Source organism: Geotrypetes seraphini, chromosome 8, assembly GCF_902459505.1.
Source record: "Geotrypetes seraphini chromosome 8, aGeoSer1.1, whole genome shotgun sequence".
Taxonomy (NCBI): Eukaryota; Metazoa; Chordata; class Amphibia; order Gymnophiona; family Dermophiidae; genus Geotrypetes; species Geotrypetes seraphini.
Genome location: NC_047091.1, coordinates 98,958,250 through 98,974,141, shown reverse-complemented (window position 1 = coordinate 98,974,141; position 15,892 = coordinate 98,958,250). Strand labels below are relative to the sequence as shown.

The 15,892-nt window shown below is 46.7% G+C and overlaps 1 protein-coding gene across 4 annotated transcripts in view; it reads left to right on the top strand.

Annotated features, from left to right (window-relative positions):
• IL12RB1 (interleukin 12 receptor subunit beta 1) overlaps positions 1-15,892 on the top strand; it is a 144,693-nt gene that overhangs the window by 111,846 nt on the left and 16,955 nt on the right. For 3 of the 4 annotated variants that reach the window (XM_033954934.1, XM_033954936.1, XM_033954933.1), the window contains 3 exons: positions 2,859-2,951; positions 9,174-9,329; positions 14,040-14,183. In XM_033954934.1, the coding sequence (XP_033810825.1) occupies positions 2,859-2,951; positions 9,174-9,329; positions 14,040-14,183 (393 nt within the window). The remainder of the gene's footprint in view (positions 1-2,858; positions 2,952-9,173; positions 9,330-14,039; positions 14,184-15,892) is intronic. The other variant, XM_033954935.1, reaches the window with a different exon arrangement.

Here is a 15,892-nt window from a genome sequence, read left to right as displayed (position 1 = left end):
TTCTTTCATGTTCTGTGGACATTGGAAGTGCTGCCTGCTTGAGAATTCACAGACTTCGGTATGTAGCTGACAGGCCGATCCCTGATCCCTTTGGGGTACCTGTTAGCCAGTCTGCTAGTCTTCCTTGGATGTCAGGGCTGTCCCTGACCTCATCTCGCTCCCTGTTAAGTGTGCAGACTGTTCAGCACGCTTAGGGGGCTCAGCAGTGTTTCGCAGTGTGCAGGCTGCGTTTTCGCGTCTCTGCCCATCTCCGTGCACAGTCAGTAGTCCGCAAGGGTGGAGGCATTCTCAGACGGTGGAGTCTGACTGGCAGCCCGAAGATCAGCTTGAGGACATCTTTTCCAGCAGTATGGCAGTGAATTCTCACTCTGGCTCATAACAGGGGCTAGAGAGGAAAAGCAGCTCTGTGTCCAGTACTGTGAGTCAAGAGGAGCTGACAGGCTCCAATAACAATTTTCAAATTTTAATGTTTGAGGGGTTTTCTCGAGTTTCTAGTGATCCTTTGTGTTCCCCCACCTGTTGCAATTTTTAAGTCAATTCTCACTCTGGCTCTTAATCGGGGCTAGAGAGCAGCTGGTGTTCTGTGATCAGCGTTTGTGAGTGAAAGGAGCTGACAGACTCTAACAATGATTTCTAAACCTTAATTTCGAGGGGTTTGAGGGTTTTCCAGTGATCCTCTGTGTTCCCCCACCTGAAAAATGCTATTTGGGGAATTTTTATAATTTCGGGAAGTGAGTTTTTTTTTAGTGAGTTTTTGGCATGAATTCAGGTCCTGCGTCCATCTTGGATTTTCAGTAATTTTTTTTTTTATCAACTTCTCCCTGCTTCTTTAAAATTTGGATTTTTTTGCCAGGAAAACTGCAGAAATGGGGTCCTGAGGGTCTCCTAGCTTGGATTCATGCCAAATTTTGGCAAATTTGTTGCTGTTGGAGCATTTTTGCGCCATGTTCTGTGTGGCGCAGCCTAAAGTGTGCAAGCTTCAGTCATCTGAGGGTGACTCTATGCCCCAGAGTCCAGATACCTTCTCAGGGTGTGTGAGATTTTTGTGCTCCAAGTTTTCAGCCGAGGATCTGACTGCTGGCTGCTCTGTCCCCTCTGCACAGTCTCTGCCTGACGTTTCTTCCTCAGGGAGTTTAGCATCTGCGCCAGCTCCGTCTGCTCCTGCTTCGCAGCCAGTTCTGGGGGTGGCAGCGGCGAATCCGGTCCTCGAGGAGCTTTTGATTGCAAGGCTGCGCTGTTCGGACTGGTGGATCTGGATTTGAATGCTGGATCCACGGATCCCTTAGGGGCTCTGGATTTTGGTGCTGAGCAGCCTGTGGTACTCTTGTTTAACTTTGAGGTGTTGCTTGATCTGATGGCTCAGTCTTTGCAGGGCTTGAGCGTGGATGCCAAGCCTCCTCCTTCTATTTCTGTTACTGCTTCTCCCTGGCTTTGCATCGTGCGCTTGCAGTTGGAGTTCTTACCTTGGCCTCCGGATATCAGGCTCATAGTTATAAAACAGTTGGGCTTTTCTGGAATGCTAGTGCTATCTCCCGTAGGAGTGACAGCAGCTGTTGCGGTGGTCCTAGATTCCCAGGGTGCTTAGGTGTCCCGACGCACGTCACTGCTTTGTAACAATTTTTGACTCTGCTACTTGAGAAGTTCAGGCTGCTGTGGCGATGTCCTTCGTGCAGTGCCTGCCCCTGGAGGTGGGATGGGGACATGATTCATCTTAGCCTTGCAAACCTTATGGCAAAAATTCGACAAAAATGATTAAGTCCAGTCGAGTGGCATAAATAAATATCAACGTTGTCTGGATTGTATTTAATTTCTTCAATTTGATATGTTGTATTCAAAAAAAGACGCCTCAGCCCCACCACTCCACCGCTTGTAATAATTCAAAAAACGGGAAGCTATTTGTGGTGCTTCATCATTGGCAGTCAATTTTGCATGATGTTTTCCCCCTAATTTTAACTCTTTTTTATTTTTTATTTATCAAAAATCTTTAAAGAAATAACTATTTCAGAAACTCTTCACATCTTGAGTATCATAATGTATGCTTTAAAAGTAGATAGTACTTATCTCAGCCAAAAACCCAGGGAGTCAGACCCGACATGTTTCACAACCAAGTGTTTTTTCAAGGGTCTCCCAAGGGTGCCGCTGTCATCCGACTCCAAGTGAGACTAACTTGGAGTCGGATGACAGCGGCACCCTTGGGAGACCCTTGAAAAAACACTTGGTTGTGAAACATGTCGGGTCTGACTCCCTGGGTTTTTGGCTGAGATAAGTACTATCTACTTTTAAAGCATACATTATGATACTCAAGATGTGAAGAGTTTCTGAAATAGTTATTTCTTTAAAGATTTTTGATAAATAAAAAATAAAAAAGAGTTAAAATTAGGGGAAAAACATCATGCAAAATTGACTGCCAATGATGAAGCACCACAAATAGCTTCCTGTTTTTTGAATTATTACAAGCGGTGGAGTGGTGGGGCTGAGGCGTCTTTTTTTGAATACAACATATCAAATTGAAGACATTAAATACAATCCAGACAACGTTGATATTCATCTTAGCCTTGGGCATTTATATGCTTTCCAGATGGCTCTGTGTCATCAGGGATAAGCTGAGCCACTCCTGGTTTTATCCTCTTTGTATTCAATGCTTCTGCTAGACAATGTTACCAAGGATCTGGGTAATACCCACAAAACTTCTATAAATAATGTATTGAAAGGAACAAATCATAAATGTGAAATGTGAATCTGGTTCCTGCCAGGAAACTGGATTCTCTTATTCAGCACAGAAACTTCCATATATACAGTCATCAGAACGAACTTCCTCTCTGGAGCTCATGCCATGTTTAACTTCTTGTACATTTTAGGGACTGTCGAGTCAGCAAAATGTTATAGGATTGCAGCATACAGCCGCCAGAACAAAAGCTGGTCATCATTGGGGTCTGCATATTATCTAAAACGTAAGTTTAAAACATACTTTTCTGGAGTGGGAGGGGGGAGTAGGGACTGAAAGACAGTCAGTCATTAACACTAACCCAGCTCATGGCATGTCAACTGACTCTCATTTGATGATGCTTCTCTTCCCCCTCCCCCAGTTTCCACATGTGAAGCATGTGGGCATTTCTGGGATGTAAGTTGGGCATAGTTGGGACAGAATTGCAATATACATGAAATTGTGCACTGTTAGGGATAGATCTGAGACTCTATTTTATAAATGCACATAGGCACCTAAGTTGTCTTTATAAAAGAGGATTTTGGGGGGGATATTTCACATTAGTGCCATTTTACAAAATTACTCTTGTGTTCCCTGCAAAGTGTTAAACATTTGCTGTTGTCGTGTATGATCTCCCTTAATATTTGTATATGAACTATCAAGTCTATGGTTTACCTGTATTACTCCTGATTCATCAGATGATGGTGCTGACTCACAGGCTATGATGTCATGGCATGGGATATGATGCAAACAAGTTCTTACTGGTAAATGGTTAGGTTTGCAGTTAGTTCCCTCAACTTACTGTAAATCCTCAAAATTTGGAGGCAGAGATGATTATGGCATGGACAGTTTTAAAAATGCCCACAGTGTTTGCAGAACTGTGGGTCTTTAAAAGAAAACTCCCAATAGAGTTTTCTTTTGAAAACGCAGGTCACTGGGGGAATGCAGATACATTTGTTTTGAATGTACCTTTAGGTAGGTGCAAACTGTGGGCATGAATTTCAAATGAAATTCCCATACATACTTTCCTTCCCCTTACTTATACTAACTCATTTTTTATGCATACTTTGGGGAGAAAGGCAGTTTAAAAAACATGTTCTTACACAGGCAAACATGTTTTCCTCAGTAACATATCTTTGAATATTGCCCATATATTGGGTTTTGAAAAGCTGTCCAGACACCCGGATATGTCCTCTAAAAAGAGGTTGGTGTTCTCTCATATGAAACTAGTAAAGGATACCAGGCTCTGTGACAGCTTCAGGAATTATGAATATCCAAGTACTATTTTCTTAAATTAACTTCCTAATAGATCTCCCCCAGAATGAAGGATAGTTTATTTAAGTTTTGATTAAACGCTTCTCCAAAAGTACAAAGCGTTGTACAAAGTATTTAAAAATAGCTGGGGAGACAAACATTTTTAAATTAATTAGACATACATGAACTAATTATTAGACATACACCAACTAAACAAACATACTTATGACTTGAAAACAATGGGAAAAGGGGAAAGAACTACAATTTTATAGAAAGAAATAGCACATTAACGGGTGCTAGAATATATGCCTGTCTGTCTTTATTTATGTCTTTCTCCCTGCTCCTGTCTCTTTCTTTCTGTCTCTCTCCCTCTTGCTATTTTTTTCTCTCTCTCTCTCCCTGGCACCCTTTGTCTGTCTGTCTTTCTTTCTGTCTGTCTCTCTCCCTGGCCTCCTTTGTATGTCTGTATTTCTTTCAGTCTCTCCCCCCCCCCCCCCCACCACTTTCCTTTGCAGAAGCAGCAGCGGTATTTCCCTTCCCCTCCAGGTCCCTGTGAAGTAGTAGCAGCATTTCCCCCCACCCCCATTCCCTTCTCTCCCCCCCCCCACTTTCCTTTGCAGAAGCAGCAGTAATATTTCCCTTCCCCTCCAGATCCCTGTGAAGTAGTAGCAGCATTTCCCCCCACCCCTTCATTCCCTTCTCTTCCCCCCCTTTCCTTTGCAGAAGCAGCAGCGCTATTTCCCTTCCCCTCCAGGTCCCTGCTGAAGCAGTAGCAGCATTTTCCCCCACTCCCCATTCCCTTCTCTTACCGTGAGCTGTCCTGCTCTGTTCGGCCCCTCCGCCTTCCCCTCCCGTGGGCTGGCCTGCTGCTTTTTTCAAGTTTCAAAGTACCGGCGGCTCTTCTCACGATCCCCGTGGTGGCTGATCCTCCTGTAAAGAGCAGCCTGCGTTGGTGTCTGGCTTTAGCGAACCTCGCAGGCCGCTCTTCAACTCGGTAGCACGTTCCCTCTGACGCGATCCCGTGCGTCAGAGGGAACATGCTACCGAGGTTGGAGAGCGGCCTGCAAGGTTCGCTAAAGCCAGCCACCATCGCAGGCTGCTCTTTAGAGGAGGATCGGCAGCGGCGAGTTAGGGCGGGAGGTGTGTTCCCTGCTGAGGACGCGGGCAGGGAGAGAGCTTGCCTGGCTTCCATGGTGAGTGAGGGCGGGAGGAGGGGAGTGGCCAGAATGTTCTCTGCCACCGGATTGGCGGCCATGGATCAGAAATCACAGCGGCAGGGATCACGAAATTTCAAGAGCGCATGCACGCTCTAGGGTTTTATTATATAAGATACATAAAAGGAAAATACAATAGGAAAAGGGAAAAAGTTAAAAATGGCTGGAGTAGATACGTGTATAAAATTCAGTTATAGTCATCTTTAGAAAGCAAGGATGTTCTGCCCCTGGCAGCTTCTTGCTAGTTTACAAGTATAATATAGCTCTAAGATGTGTTTAATGTTATTTGCACTTCTTGGAACTGTAATGCTGCAGTCATTCCTGCCCTAGTGTGTGAGCAAAGCATTGTGTGAAATGTAATTTCATACTTACTGCAGCCACTCTTGCTTACCTGTATAAGCTTTGTTTCTAGTGGTCTTTCTCCTAGGATCCCCTCCCTTTTCTTCTCATCTAAGCTTGAGTCTTTTGTCTCATTGCTGTACTTCCTGGTCACTTCTACAACCTTTGCTGTGATGGGTCTGCAAAGGTATGACCTCTCTCTGCTACCTGTTGCCAAGCTCTGTCCCTATTGGTCTCTTTTCTCCCCTATCCTTCTGGGTACTCCCTGAGAAACTTTTGTCTTAGAATCTGTTACATTTCTGCTTCCATCTCATGCACATGTAGCTGTAGTCCTTGATCAAAGACCAGCCTTTTTTACCTGAAGTCATCTGACCACATGCATGAACAATTCAGCATTTCATCTCTGGAACTTGGAATACCTTACTATCTAACTCAGGGGTGTTCAACCTTTTGGCTTCCCTGTGCTGCATTGGCTGAAAAAAAAATTTTTTGGGGCTGCGCAAACGCTGCAGCAAGATAGAGGAAGGAACTGGCAAGACGGTAAACACCCGGGGGCAGCAGAGGAAAACACTGCATTGCCCTTGACTGGGGCCGCACAAAATACTTCACGGGGCCACATGTGGCCCTTGGGCCGCAGGTTGGACACACCTGATCTAACTATTCTCTAACCTTTGCCACAAAACTTCTATTCTTTAAACCTTTGCTTGCAGCTGCAATATTTAAAAATCTAACAACTGTGAGAACATCTACTATATTTATTGAGGGTTACCAGCAGTGTTCCCTCTAAGCGGGCGGGTGTTGTGAGCAAACTTTTTTCACTGTGAGCTAAAAATATCGGGCGCCAGCAAGTTATGAGCCAAATAAATATGTTGCTTTCTACCACAGAACTTCCTTACGTTTGTATGGAATCTATCCCCTTTCAACTTTAGAGAGTGCCCTCTCGTTCTCCCTGCCTTAGCTACTAAGTCTATTCCCTTCAGTACCTTGAATGTTTCTATCATGTCCCCTCTCAATCTCCTCTGCTCAAGGGAGAAGAGGCCCAGTTTCTCTAATCTTTCGCTGTACGGCAACTCCTCCAGCCCCTTAACCATTTTAGTTGCTCTTCTCTGGATCCTTTCGAGTAGTACCGTGTCCTTCTTAAAGTACCAGTGCTGGACGCAGTACTCCAGGTGAGGGCGTACCATGGCCCGGTACAGCAGCATGATAACCTTCTCTGTCTCTTCAGTCCAGCATCTGCCCCTTCCATTCACTGTCTGTCTTTCCCTGCCATCTCTCCTCCTGCCCCCCCCCACCCCCCAATTTGGTCTAGCATCCATCATCTTCCTTCTGTTCCCCTCATGGTCTGGCATCTCTATCCTTCCCTCCCCCCTGTGGTTTTTAGCATATCTCTCTTCTCATTTCCTCCACTCAGATCTGATCATTCTCTGCTCTCTCTTCCCTTTTCTTCTCTGGTCTTCCTTCTCTATTTTCTGCCTCCATCTAAATTAAATTCTTTCTTACTATTTAGTCCCGTTTCCCTCTTTTCACTGTGTCTACACACAGCTTGTCACCCCTTTCCCTCACCCCTCCATTATCTTACTATTTTCTTCCCCCTTTATTTATCTCCTCCTTCCATCCAGTATGTGTTCTTTCCCCACTTCCATTCAGCATCTGCTCTCCCTTCTCAACTGACATCCATCTGCCTTCTGCTCTCTCTCCCTTCTTCTCACTTCCATCATCTGTCCCCTTCTCTCTCTCTCTCATCTCCTCCATTCCATCATCTGCCCCTTCTCTCTCTCTCTCTCCCCCCCCCCAACTTCCATCATCTGCCCCCCTTCCCCTCACCTTTGTGGGTCACTTTCTTTCCCCTGAGGGTGGCTCATGTCACAGGGGAAGCTTTGGCCGAGCAGAACCGCTTGATTGACAGTGGAACTTACTTGATTGATGTCGCTGCTGGGGCCCGTTGCCGTTTGAAGGAAAAAAAAAAAGGTGGAAAAAAGGAACCTGTAAAGGCGAGAGGAAGGGAAACCTCCAGGACAGCTGCTTTTTGCCCTCCTTCAGCGGCCCAAGAGTTCAGACCAGCAGCGGCAGCTCTGTATGCTTTTAACTTCGGCACAGAGCTGCCCCTAATCAATAGTTTAGCGCGGTTTCATGAGGCAGCCTCGGGGCCTTTGATAGCCGGCCCGCTTCGATGATGCGATGTGGGCCGGCCTAGCAAAGGCCCCGAGGCTGCCTTATGAAACCGCGCTAAACTATTGATTAGGGGCAGCTCTGTGCCGAAGTTAAAAGCATACACAGCTGCCGCTGCTGGTCTGGAGGTGCGGAGACAAGGCAGGAGGCAAACGCGGTGGAAGGCAGGAGTCCCGGCGAAGGCAGGAGTCCCGGCACAGCGACTGCAACAGGAAGTTGCAAGTCAGCTGACGCCGGCCTTTCGTTGCGGCGGGGACCGAATCCTTCGCGGACCGGCAAGATTTTGTTTGCGGACCGGCGGTTGAAGAACTGTGCTCTACACTGTGTGCGCTGTGACGAGAAACTTGTGCGCTGCGAGGTAATATTTTGTGCGTGAGCGCACCCCAGCGCAGCTTAGCGGGAACACTGGCTCACTACCAGATGTCTGGATTTCCCCGGACATGTTCTTCTTTTGAGGACATGTCCGGGGGTCCAGATGGCTTTTCAAAATCTGGCACTTTGACCAGGTTTTGAAAAGCCTCCTCTAAATCGCGTCGGGCAGGAGGCAATCCGTACATGCGCGGGTCTCACGCGATGACGTCACATGCATGTGCGTGTGCGGTCATTGTGTGAGATCCGCACATGCGCAGATTGTCTCCTGCCCGACCAAAGCAGGCAATAGCGGGCAAGACTGGGGCAGAGATGGGCAGGACTGGGTGCGAGTCTAGAGTGCCTGGATTTTTCATTCGGCAACCCTATATTTATTCAACAAAGTATATTTCAGAAAATTATGACTGCCTGCGTGCGCATTGGTGTACTAAGGTTTAGCTTTCTGTTGAATACGCATGTCTGCTGAGAGAGTCCTCGACTGAGGCAGCACGTATATGAGAACAGAATAGAGGAGTAGCCAAATGGTTAGAGCAGACATGGGCAAACTACAGCCCGCGGGCCATATCCGGCCCACAAAGCGATCACGTGGAGACGATCTGTTTACCTGTCGCCCAGAAACATCCCCAGAAAGTAGCGAGGATGAGGAGCTGCATCCTCCCATAGCTGCCAGCGCCGCCTCAGCCATCGGAAAGGTAGTGTGGAATAGCCGTCTCCTGCTGAAAGCGCCGGGTCCCCCTTTCCTATGCAGCAGAAGCATTTCTCTTTCCCTTCCCCTTCCATTCTCTTCCTTGTGGAGCAGCAGCGTGTCTGGCCGGCTCCCTTGCTCAGTCGATCGTTCCATTCAAAATCGCGGGTGGTGGCTCCTCGCAAGATCCGTGCCTGAGTCAGAAGCCTCTCTGATGTTGTGACGTCAGAGAGGCTTCCGATGCAGGAGTGGATACTACTAGTCTGTATAAGGCACAGCTGCAATGCTCTTGCAAGCCGGGAGAATTTCTATTGATCTGATGGTCAAAGTGAAAGTACATTATAGCTGTCAACCTTCAGAATTCAAAGTGGTGTTATTGCACCTAGGCTGGAGGTCCACAAAAGTTGAACTGATGTGTCAACTGCTCAACTTTTCATAGCTTCGAAAGACAGAGGGCACAGCAACATCTCAATGCTGAATATCACGGCACATTCGGCCACAGTGATGTGGGATGGATCACTTCATAATGCCTGCTCCAGTCTGTTATTGACGTGCTACATAGTAAAACATGCTGCTGAAAATGCCACCTCAGAAGGTAAATATGAACTTTGTGTGCTTCTTCCGTTACACTGTGGAGCTCTAGTATCTATGTTGGGCATGGACAAAACGTAATACTTTCAGGCCATGAATATTTTTTCTTAAAACAATAATACAATGACTATATTGTGCCCCAGTTTGCACAACCTGATGTGCTGAATTATGTGGGGGTCATTTTTTCCAAGGTCTCTTTTTCTTTACTTATGTTAGTGATTGCAGTGGTTCTATCCAGTGGCATAGCGAGGGTGAGAGGTGCCCCTTTCCCTCCCTCACCTCTGCCCCCCTCCCGCTCCCACCTGCTGTGCACATGCCCCCCCCCTTCCTTTTCTCTGTACCTTTAGTTGTTCACCGCCGTGAGTAACAACTTCAACGTGCTCCTTGTACCCCAGTGGCTCTCCCTCTGACATCACTTTCTATGCACGGCACCCAGAAATGACATCAGCGGGAGAGCTGACGTGGTGAACAACTAGAGGTATGGGGAAAGGGAAGGGGGCATGCGTGTGGCAAGGGGAGGAACATAAGAACATAAGAATTACCACTACTGGGTCAGACCAGTGGTCCATCGTGTCCAGCAGTCCGCTCACACGGCGGCCCTCTGGTTAAAGACCAGCGCCCTGAGACTAGCCCTACCTGCGTACATTCCAGTTCAGCAGGAACTTGTTGAGCTTGGTCTTGAATCCCTGGAGGGTGTTTCCCCCTATGACAGACTCCGGAAGAGCGTTCCAGTTTTCTACCACTCTCTGAGTGAAGAAGAACTTCCTTACGTTCGTATGGAATCTATCCCCTTTAAATTTTAGAGAGTGGGAAGAAGCAGAGGGGGCAGAGAGGAGGAGGGGTGCCGGCGCCCCCACCAACATGGCACCTGGGGTGGACCGCCCCCCTGGCTCTCCCCCCTTACTATTCCACTGGTTCTATCATAGGGGTCTATACTATATAAATTGATTTGGTTCTTTTGATTTTCTTGTTTTAATGTGCTACAAAACCTGTCCTAACTCCTTCGTCAACATACCTTATGGACTAAATTCAGTAAATGGCCCCAAATTTGGATGCTGAAAAGAATGCATGCACAGTTTTATTCTATAAACATCCCTCTGAGTTGGGTACCATTTACTGAAGTGTGTAGTGCCCCAATCAACCCCCAACTTTGGACATCAGGATTTATACCAAGTGAAACCTTGTGTAAATCCTCATGTGTAGGTTAGATATTGATCTCCCAAATTCTATAACGTTGCTTACATCTTCAGTGAACGCCCCAAATCACCCATGCCCCTCCATTGGCCATGCCCCCTTTTCAGCTTAGCAAGATGCGTGCACACTCCAAACTGTTGCCGATTAATGCCAGTGATCATTTTGGTGCCTCAAATGTTAGACCTGTTTCTGGGTATATTTGACTTTTAATTTAATTTAATTCTTATATACCGCTAATAACTGTGAGGTTTCTAAGCGGTTTACAAAAATTATGCATTAAAAAGATACAATAGATAAAAATAAATATGATAGGTACTTGGAAATTTCTCTAACTGTCCCAAAGGCTCACAATCTAACTAAAGTACCTGCAAAAACAATTTATGAAAAGTAAAGATAAAAATATAAAGACAGAGGTAGAGATAGAGATAAATATGAATAGTCCAACAAGTAATGTATAAATAACTATTTTACATCCTACAATTGAAAATATTCTAACATCAGCGAATATCAGGATACAATTATAAAGAGGGAATTTTTAGCAGACAGGGAATGTGGATACCTAGTGTGAGGAAGAAATTCAGGATAAGGTATTGAAGTTATGTTCACGGGAGAGTGTCTGGCTAGGACAAGAATTTCTTAAACAAAGTGGTCTTCAAAGAACTAAACTAAACTAAACCTTAAGTTTATATTCCGCATCATCTCCACGGATGTTGTGGAGCTCGGCGCGGTTTACAAGAACTTAAAATATAGGAAGAGAAGGGAAAAAAAAAATTCCAAAACTGGCACTTATGATTTGAAAGTGTTTGAGGCTTGTGCAGATGAGGACAGAGCTTGCAGGAATGGGGCAGGGACAGGAAAAGAACTTGCTGGGATGGGAAAATGAGTTCCCGCAGGGACGGAGAAAAATTTGTCTTCGTATCTTTATCTAATTAGTGAAATATGCAGCCTCTTACCCGTAGCATTATTGACCTCTTAGTAGTGGAGAAGCTTTCTAGGAAAGGCTCTGAAAAGTCTTTTGAAAAGAGAAAAGACATTTAGACTCTCCTGTTGGGTCATCCTATATAATAAAACTAAGCGTGCATGCGCACTTAGAGTTTTGTGATTCCTGGCTCTGTGAGGTGTGCCTCCGTGCCAAATTCGATTTTCGAACACGGAGACAGGCCAGAACACGGAGCAACTCCCCCCTCGCCGTCACTCACCGCCAGAGTGCTGCCTCACTGCTGCTGCTGATTTGGAGGGGGGGGGGCACAGGCGCACCTGCCAGCATCTTGTTCTCACCCTCCTCCCTCTTGCCTGCTCACCCGCCCGCAAAGCGCTGCGCAGTGCTGCCGCTGGCCTCGACGTCTTCTCTCCACTGAGGCCCGCCTTCCTCCAACGGACTCTTCTCGGCCTTTGTAAGCGGTACCGCTCCCCCAATTCCCATTATCTCGGCGGCAGCAGCAGCAACGGTGGCCTCGGTGGTTTTCCCAACCTTCCATCACCAAAATGGCCCTACCGGTCGAAGTTTACTTTTAAGTTAAAAGCCGCTGCGGCGGCTCCTCTCATGAGCCGCAACTGCGTTGGAGAAGGCTTCCGATGCAGGCGGTGATCGTGAGAGGGGCCGCCATGGCACATTTAAACTTAAAAATAAACTTCGGCCGGTAGGGCCGTTTTTCCTACGATAGAGGTGGAGAGCAGGGAGGCCAGAGACTAAAACTAATCCTGCATGCTATATCGCGGCAAGGGAAGGGGGAGGGTGCGGCAGGGAGCTGGCCAGACCGCAGGAAGGGAAAGGGAGGGTAGGGGGAAATGATGCTGCTGCTGAACAGGGATATGGAAGGAAAGCAAAATACCGCTGCTGTTGCTGCACAGGAAAATTGGGGGGGGGGGGGAGGGAAATGCTGCTGCACAGGGAAGTGGGATAGGGGTAGGGAGAGAGACAGATAGACAAAGGTCAGAAAGAAAGACAGGGGCAGGTAGAAAGACAGAAAGAAAGACAGACAGACATATATTCTAGCACCCGTTAATGTAAAGGGCTTAAAGACTAGTTAAACTATAAAGCCTCTATAAGCTCAGTCAGGCAACAAGTTACAGGTATGACCTTTTTATTGACTAGCTTTCCCAAGCTCCGCTCCCTTCATCAGTTTTAGGAAGCTGGTCATTTTGGCAAAAATGGTTCCCCTACAGGTTATTTGTAGATCCTTAGTTGTAATGCTTTTATTTTAATGTCTCAAAAAACAAAGAGCTCCATATTGCCGGCCGCGTCAATATTAGCTCCGATGCTCATAAAATTCCTATGAGCTTCGTAGGTAATACCGCTGTGGCCAGTGATAAAAAAGCCTAACACGGCTTTGTAAAAGGGGGGGGGGGGGGGAGAGGAGTTTGTACCCAAACTGGATGTCTGTGACCTGGATTCTCTGAGGCTAGTAAGGATTTATGCTCTGAACTTTGAGAGTTATGCTACTAAACTGACCTCATTGAAAAATTTACTTGGGCAGAATGCATTCACTTTTGCTAAAATTTCACTAAACAATTTAGGGCCATTAAAAATTGGGTGGCAACAGGGGTGAATATAGGATGGGGAAAAAAATTAGCAGCTCAGCACAGATTTTCTGCACTACCTCAGAAATTAGGCTCATATTTCTAGGCAAGTGAATGGCAGGCCTAAATTTATAAGCATAACTTTTAAACTCATAAAGTAAGATAAAATTTCAGCTGAAAACTTCCCCACTTTTACTAAGTTGCGGTAGAGGTTTCTACCACGGCCTGGGGTGCTAAGTGCTCTGACACTGTTCTGATGCTCATTACTTTCCCAGGCCATGGTAGAAACCTCTACTACAGCTTAGGGCTCCTTTTATTAAGCCGTGCAAGCGGGTTAATAAGTGCGCGACTTTTCATCACACACTAACCCCTGCTCAAGAGGAGGCGGTAGTGGCTAGCGCGGCCGGCGGTTTAGCGCGCGGTATTACGCGTGTTAAACCGCTAGTGTGCCTTTGTAAAATGAGCCCTTTGTAAAAGAAGGCCTTAGCCTCCTATGTTAGGCTGAAAATAGAGCACAAATTTGAAAGACTAACATATAGGGTTACCAGATTTTACAACAGTAAAATCTGGACACATGGCCCCGCCCCCAGACCCATTTAGTTCCACCCAGCTCCGCTCAGTTCCACCCAAGTCACGCCCTGTTCAACCTCATCCCCGCCTCCAAACCTCTCCTCCTCAAGGTCGGAGCCACAGATGGAGAGCCGCCGAGCATGCGCTGGTGTGATGCAATGACCTCACATACATGAGTGTGAAGTCATCGTGTTGCATCTGTGCATGCGCAGATGCCCTCCAGATGCGGTTCCGACAGGTTTTGAAAAACCATCCAGATGTCTGGACAGTCCTTTAAAGAAAGGATATGTCCGGTTAAATCCGGACGTCTGGTAACCCTACTAGCATAGGAGCCCAAGTTTAGAGCTCAGCTTTTTCTGAATATCAGGCCCTATATTTTAAATCAAGATTTGCTCGTCAAATCCATTATAAGTATGCTTTTTTTAAACAGGTCAAATGGCAAACACCTCTATGACATACTATACCTTAAAGAATTTGCTATCTGGAACAAAATACGTCGTTGAGGTCATTGGGCAGACAAAATATGGAGAAATGCTAAGCATTGGCCAACGGCATTTTATGACTCAGGAGACTGGTAAGGTTGTAAATTACCTTTAAAATATTTTGGGTGCAGTTTTGAGCCCACTACAGTTAGTATTTTCTTTTCTCTTTTAATTGTGAAATTACTGAAATACATATCACTCAATGTGACAACAAGAAAAAAAAAGAAAATATTAAAAAGCCCGTCAAGCCAAATATCCTCTAAAAATAACAAGCTTCTACTCATTAACATAAGAACATAAGAACATAAGCAGTGCCTCCACCGGGTCAGACCATAGGTCCATCCCGCCCAGCAGTCCGCTCCCGCGGTGGCCCGAACAGGTCACGACCTGTCTGAATCACCAGAAGGGGCCCCCTTGCCACCTTGGTTTCCCATTGAGTCCTATCTTCCCATCGAAGTCCTAACCCTCCGGTCTTGCACATGCACGACCTGGTTGGGTTTCTATACTTATTACCTGGTTAACTTTCTATACCTGTGTTACATCCCAGCACCTCTCTCAGTATCCCACGATCCCTTTATCCCTCAGGAATCCGTCCAATCCCTGTTTGAATCCTTGTACTGTACTCTGCCTGATCACTTCCTCCGGTAGCGCATTCCAAGTGTCCACGACCCTTTGTGTGAAAAAAAACTTCCTTGCATTTGTTTTGAACCTATCTCCCTTCAGTTTCTCCGAATGCCCCCTCGTACCTGTTGACCCCTTCAGCCTGAAGAATCTGTCCCTATCCACCCTCTCTATGCCCCTCATGATCTTGAAGGTCTCTATCATATCTCCCCTGAGCCTCCTTTTTTCCAGAGAGAAGAGCCCCAGCCTATCCAACCTCTCGGCGTATGGGCAGTGTTCCAGCCCTCTTACCAGTTTCGTTGCTCTCCTTTGGACTCTCTCAAGTACCGCCATGTCCTTCTTGAGGTACGGCGACCAATACTGAACGCAGTATTCCAGATGTGGACGCACCATCGCTCGATACAATGGCATGATGACTTCCCGCGTCCTGGTTGTTATGCCCCTCTTTATGATGCCCAGCATCCTGTTGGCTTTTTTCGAGGCTGCTGCGCACTGTGCAGATGGCTTCAGTGATGCATCCACCAGCACACCCAAGTCTCTCTCAAGACTGCTGTCTCCCAACAATGCCCCCCCCCCCAATTTGTAGTTGAACAACGGGTTCTTTTTCCCTATACGCATGACCTTGCATTTTTCCACGTTAAAGCGCATTTGCCATTTGTTTGCCCAGTCTTCCAGCTTGCCCAGGTCCCTTTGCAGGTCCTCACACTCCTCCCTGGACCTAACTCTGCCGCACAGTTTGGTATCGTCTGCAAATTTTATAACCTCGCACTTTGCCTCCTTTTCCAGGTCATTGATAAATATGTTGAAGAGTAACGGCCCCAGCACCGATACCTGTGGCACACCGCTCGTGACTCCCCGCCAGTCAGAATATTGTCCCTTTACTCCGACCCTCTGCAGTCTACCCGACAACCAGTGCTCGATCCATCTGTGCACATCCCCTCCCACCCCGTGGTTCCACAGCTTCCTAAGCAGCCTTTCATGTGGCACCTTGTCGAAAGCCTTTTGAAAATCGAGGTAAATGATTGTCCACCCGACTGCTTATTCCCTCAAAGAAGTACAGAAGGTTCGTTAAGCATGACCTTCCCTTACAGAATCCATGCTGGCTTGTTCTCAGTAGGCCATATCTCTCGATGTGCTCGCAAATACCGTCCTTGATCATAGCTTCCACCATCTTCCCTAT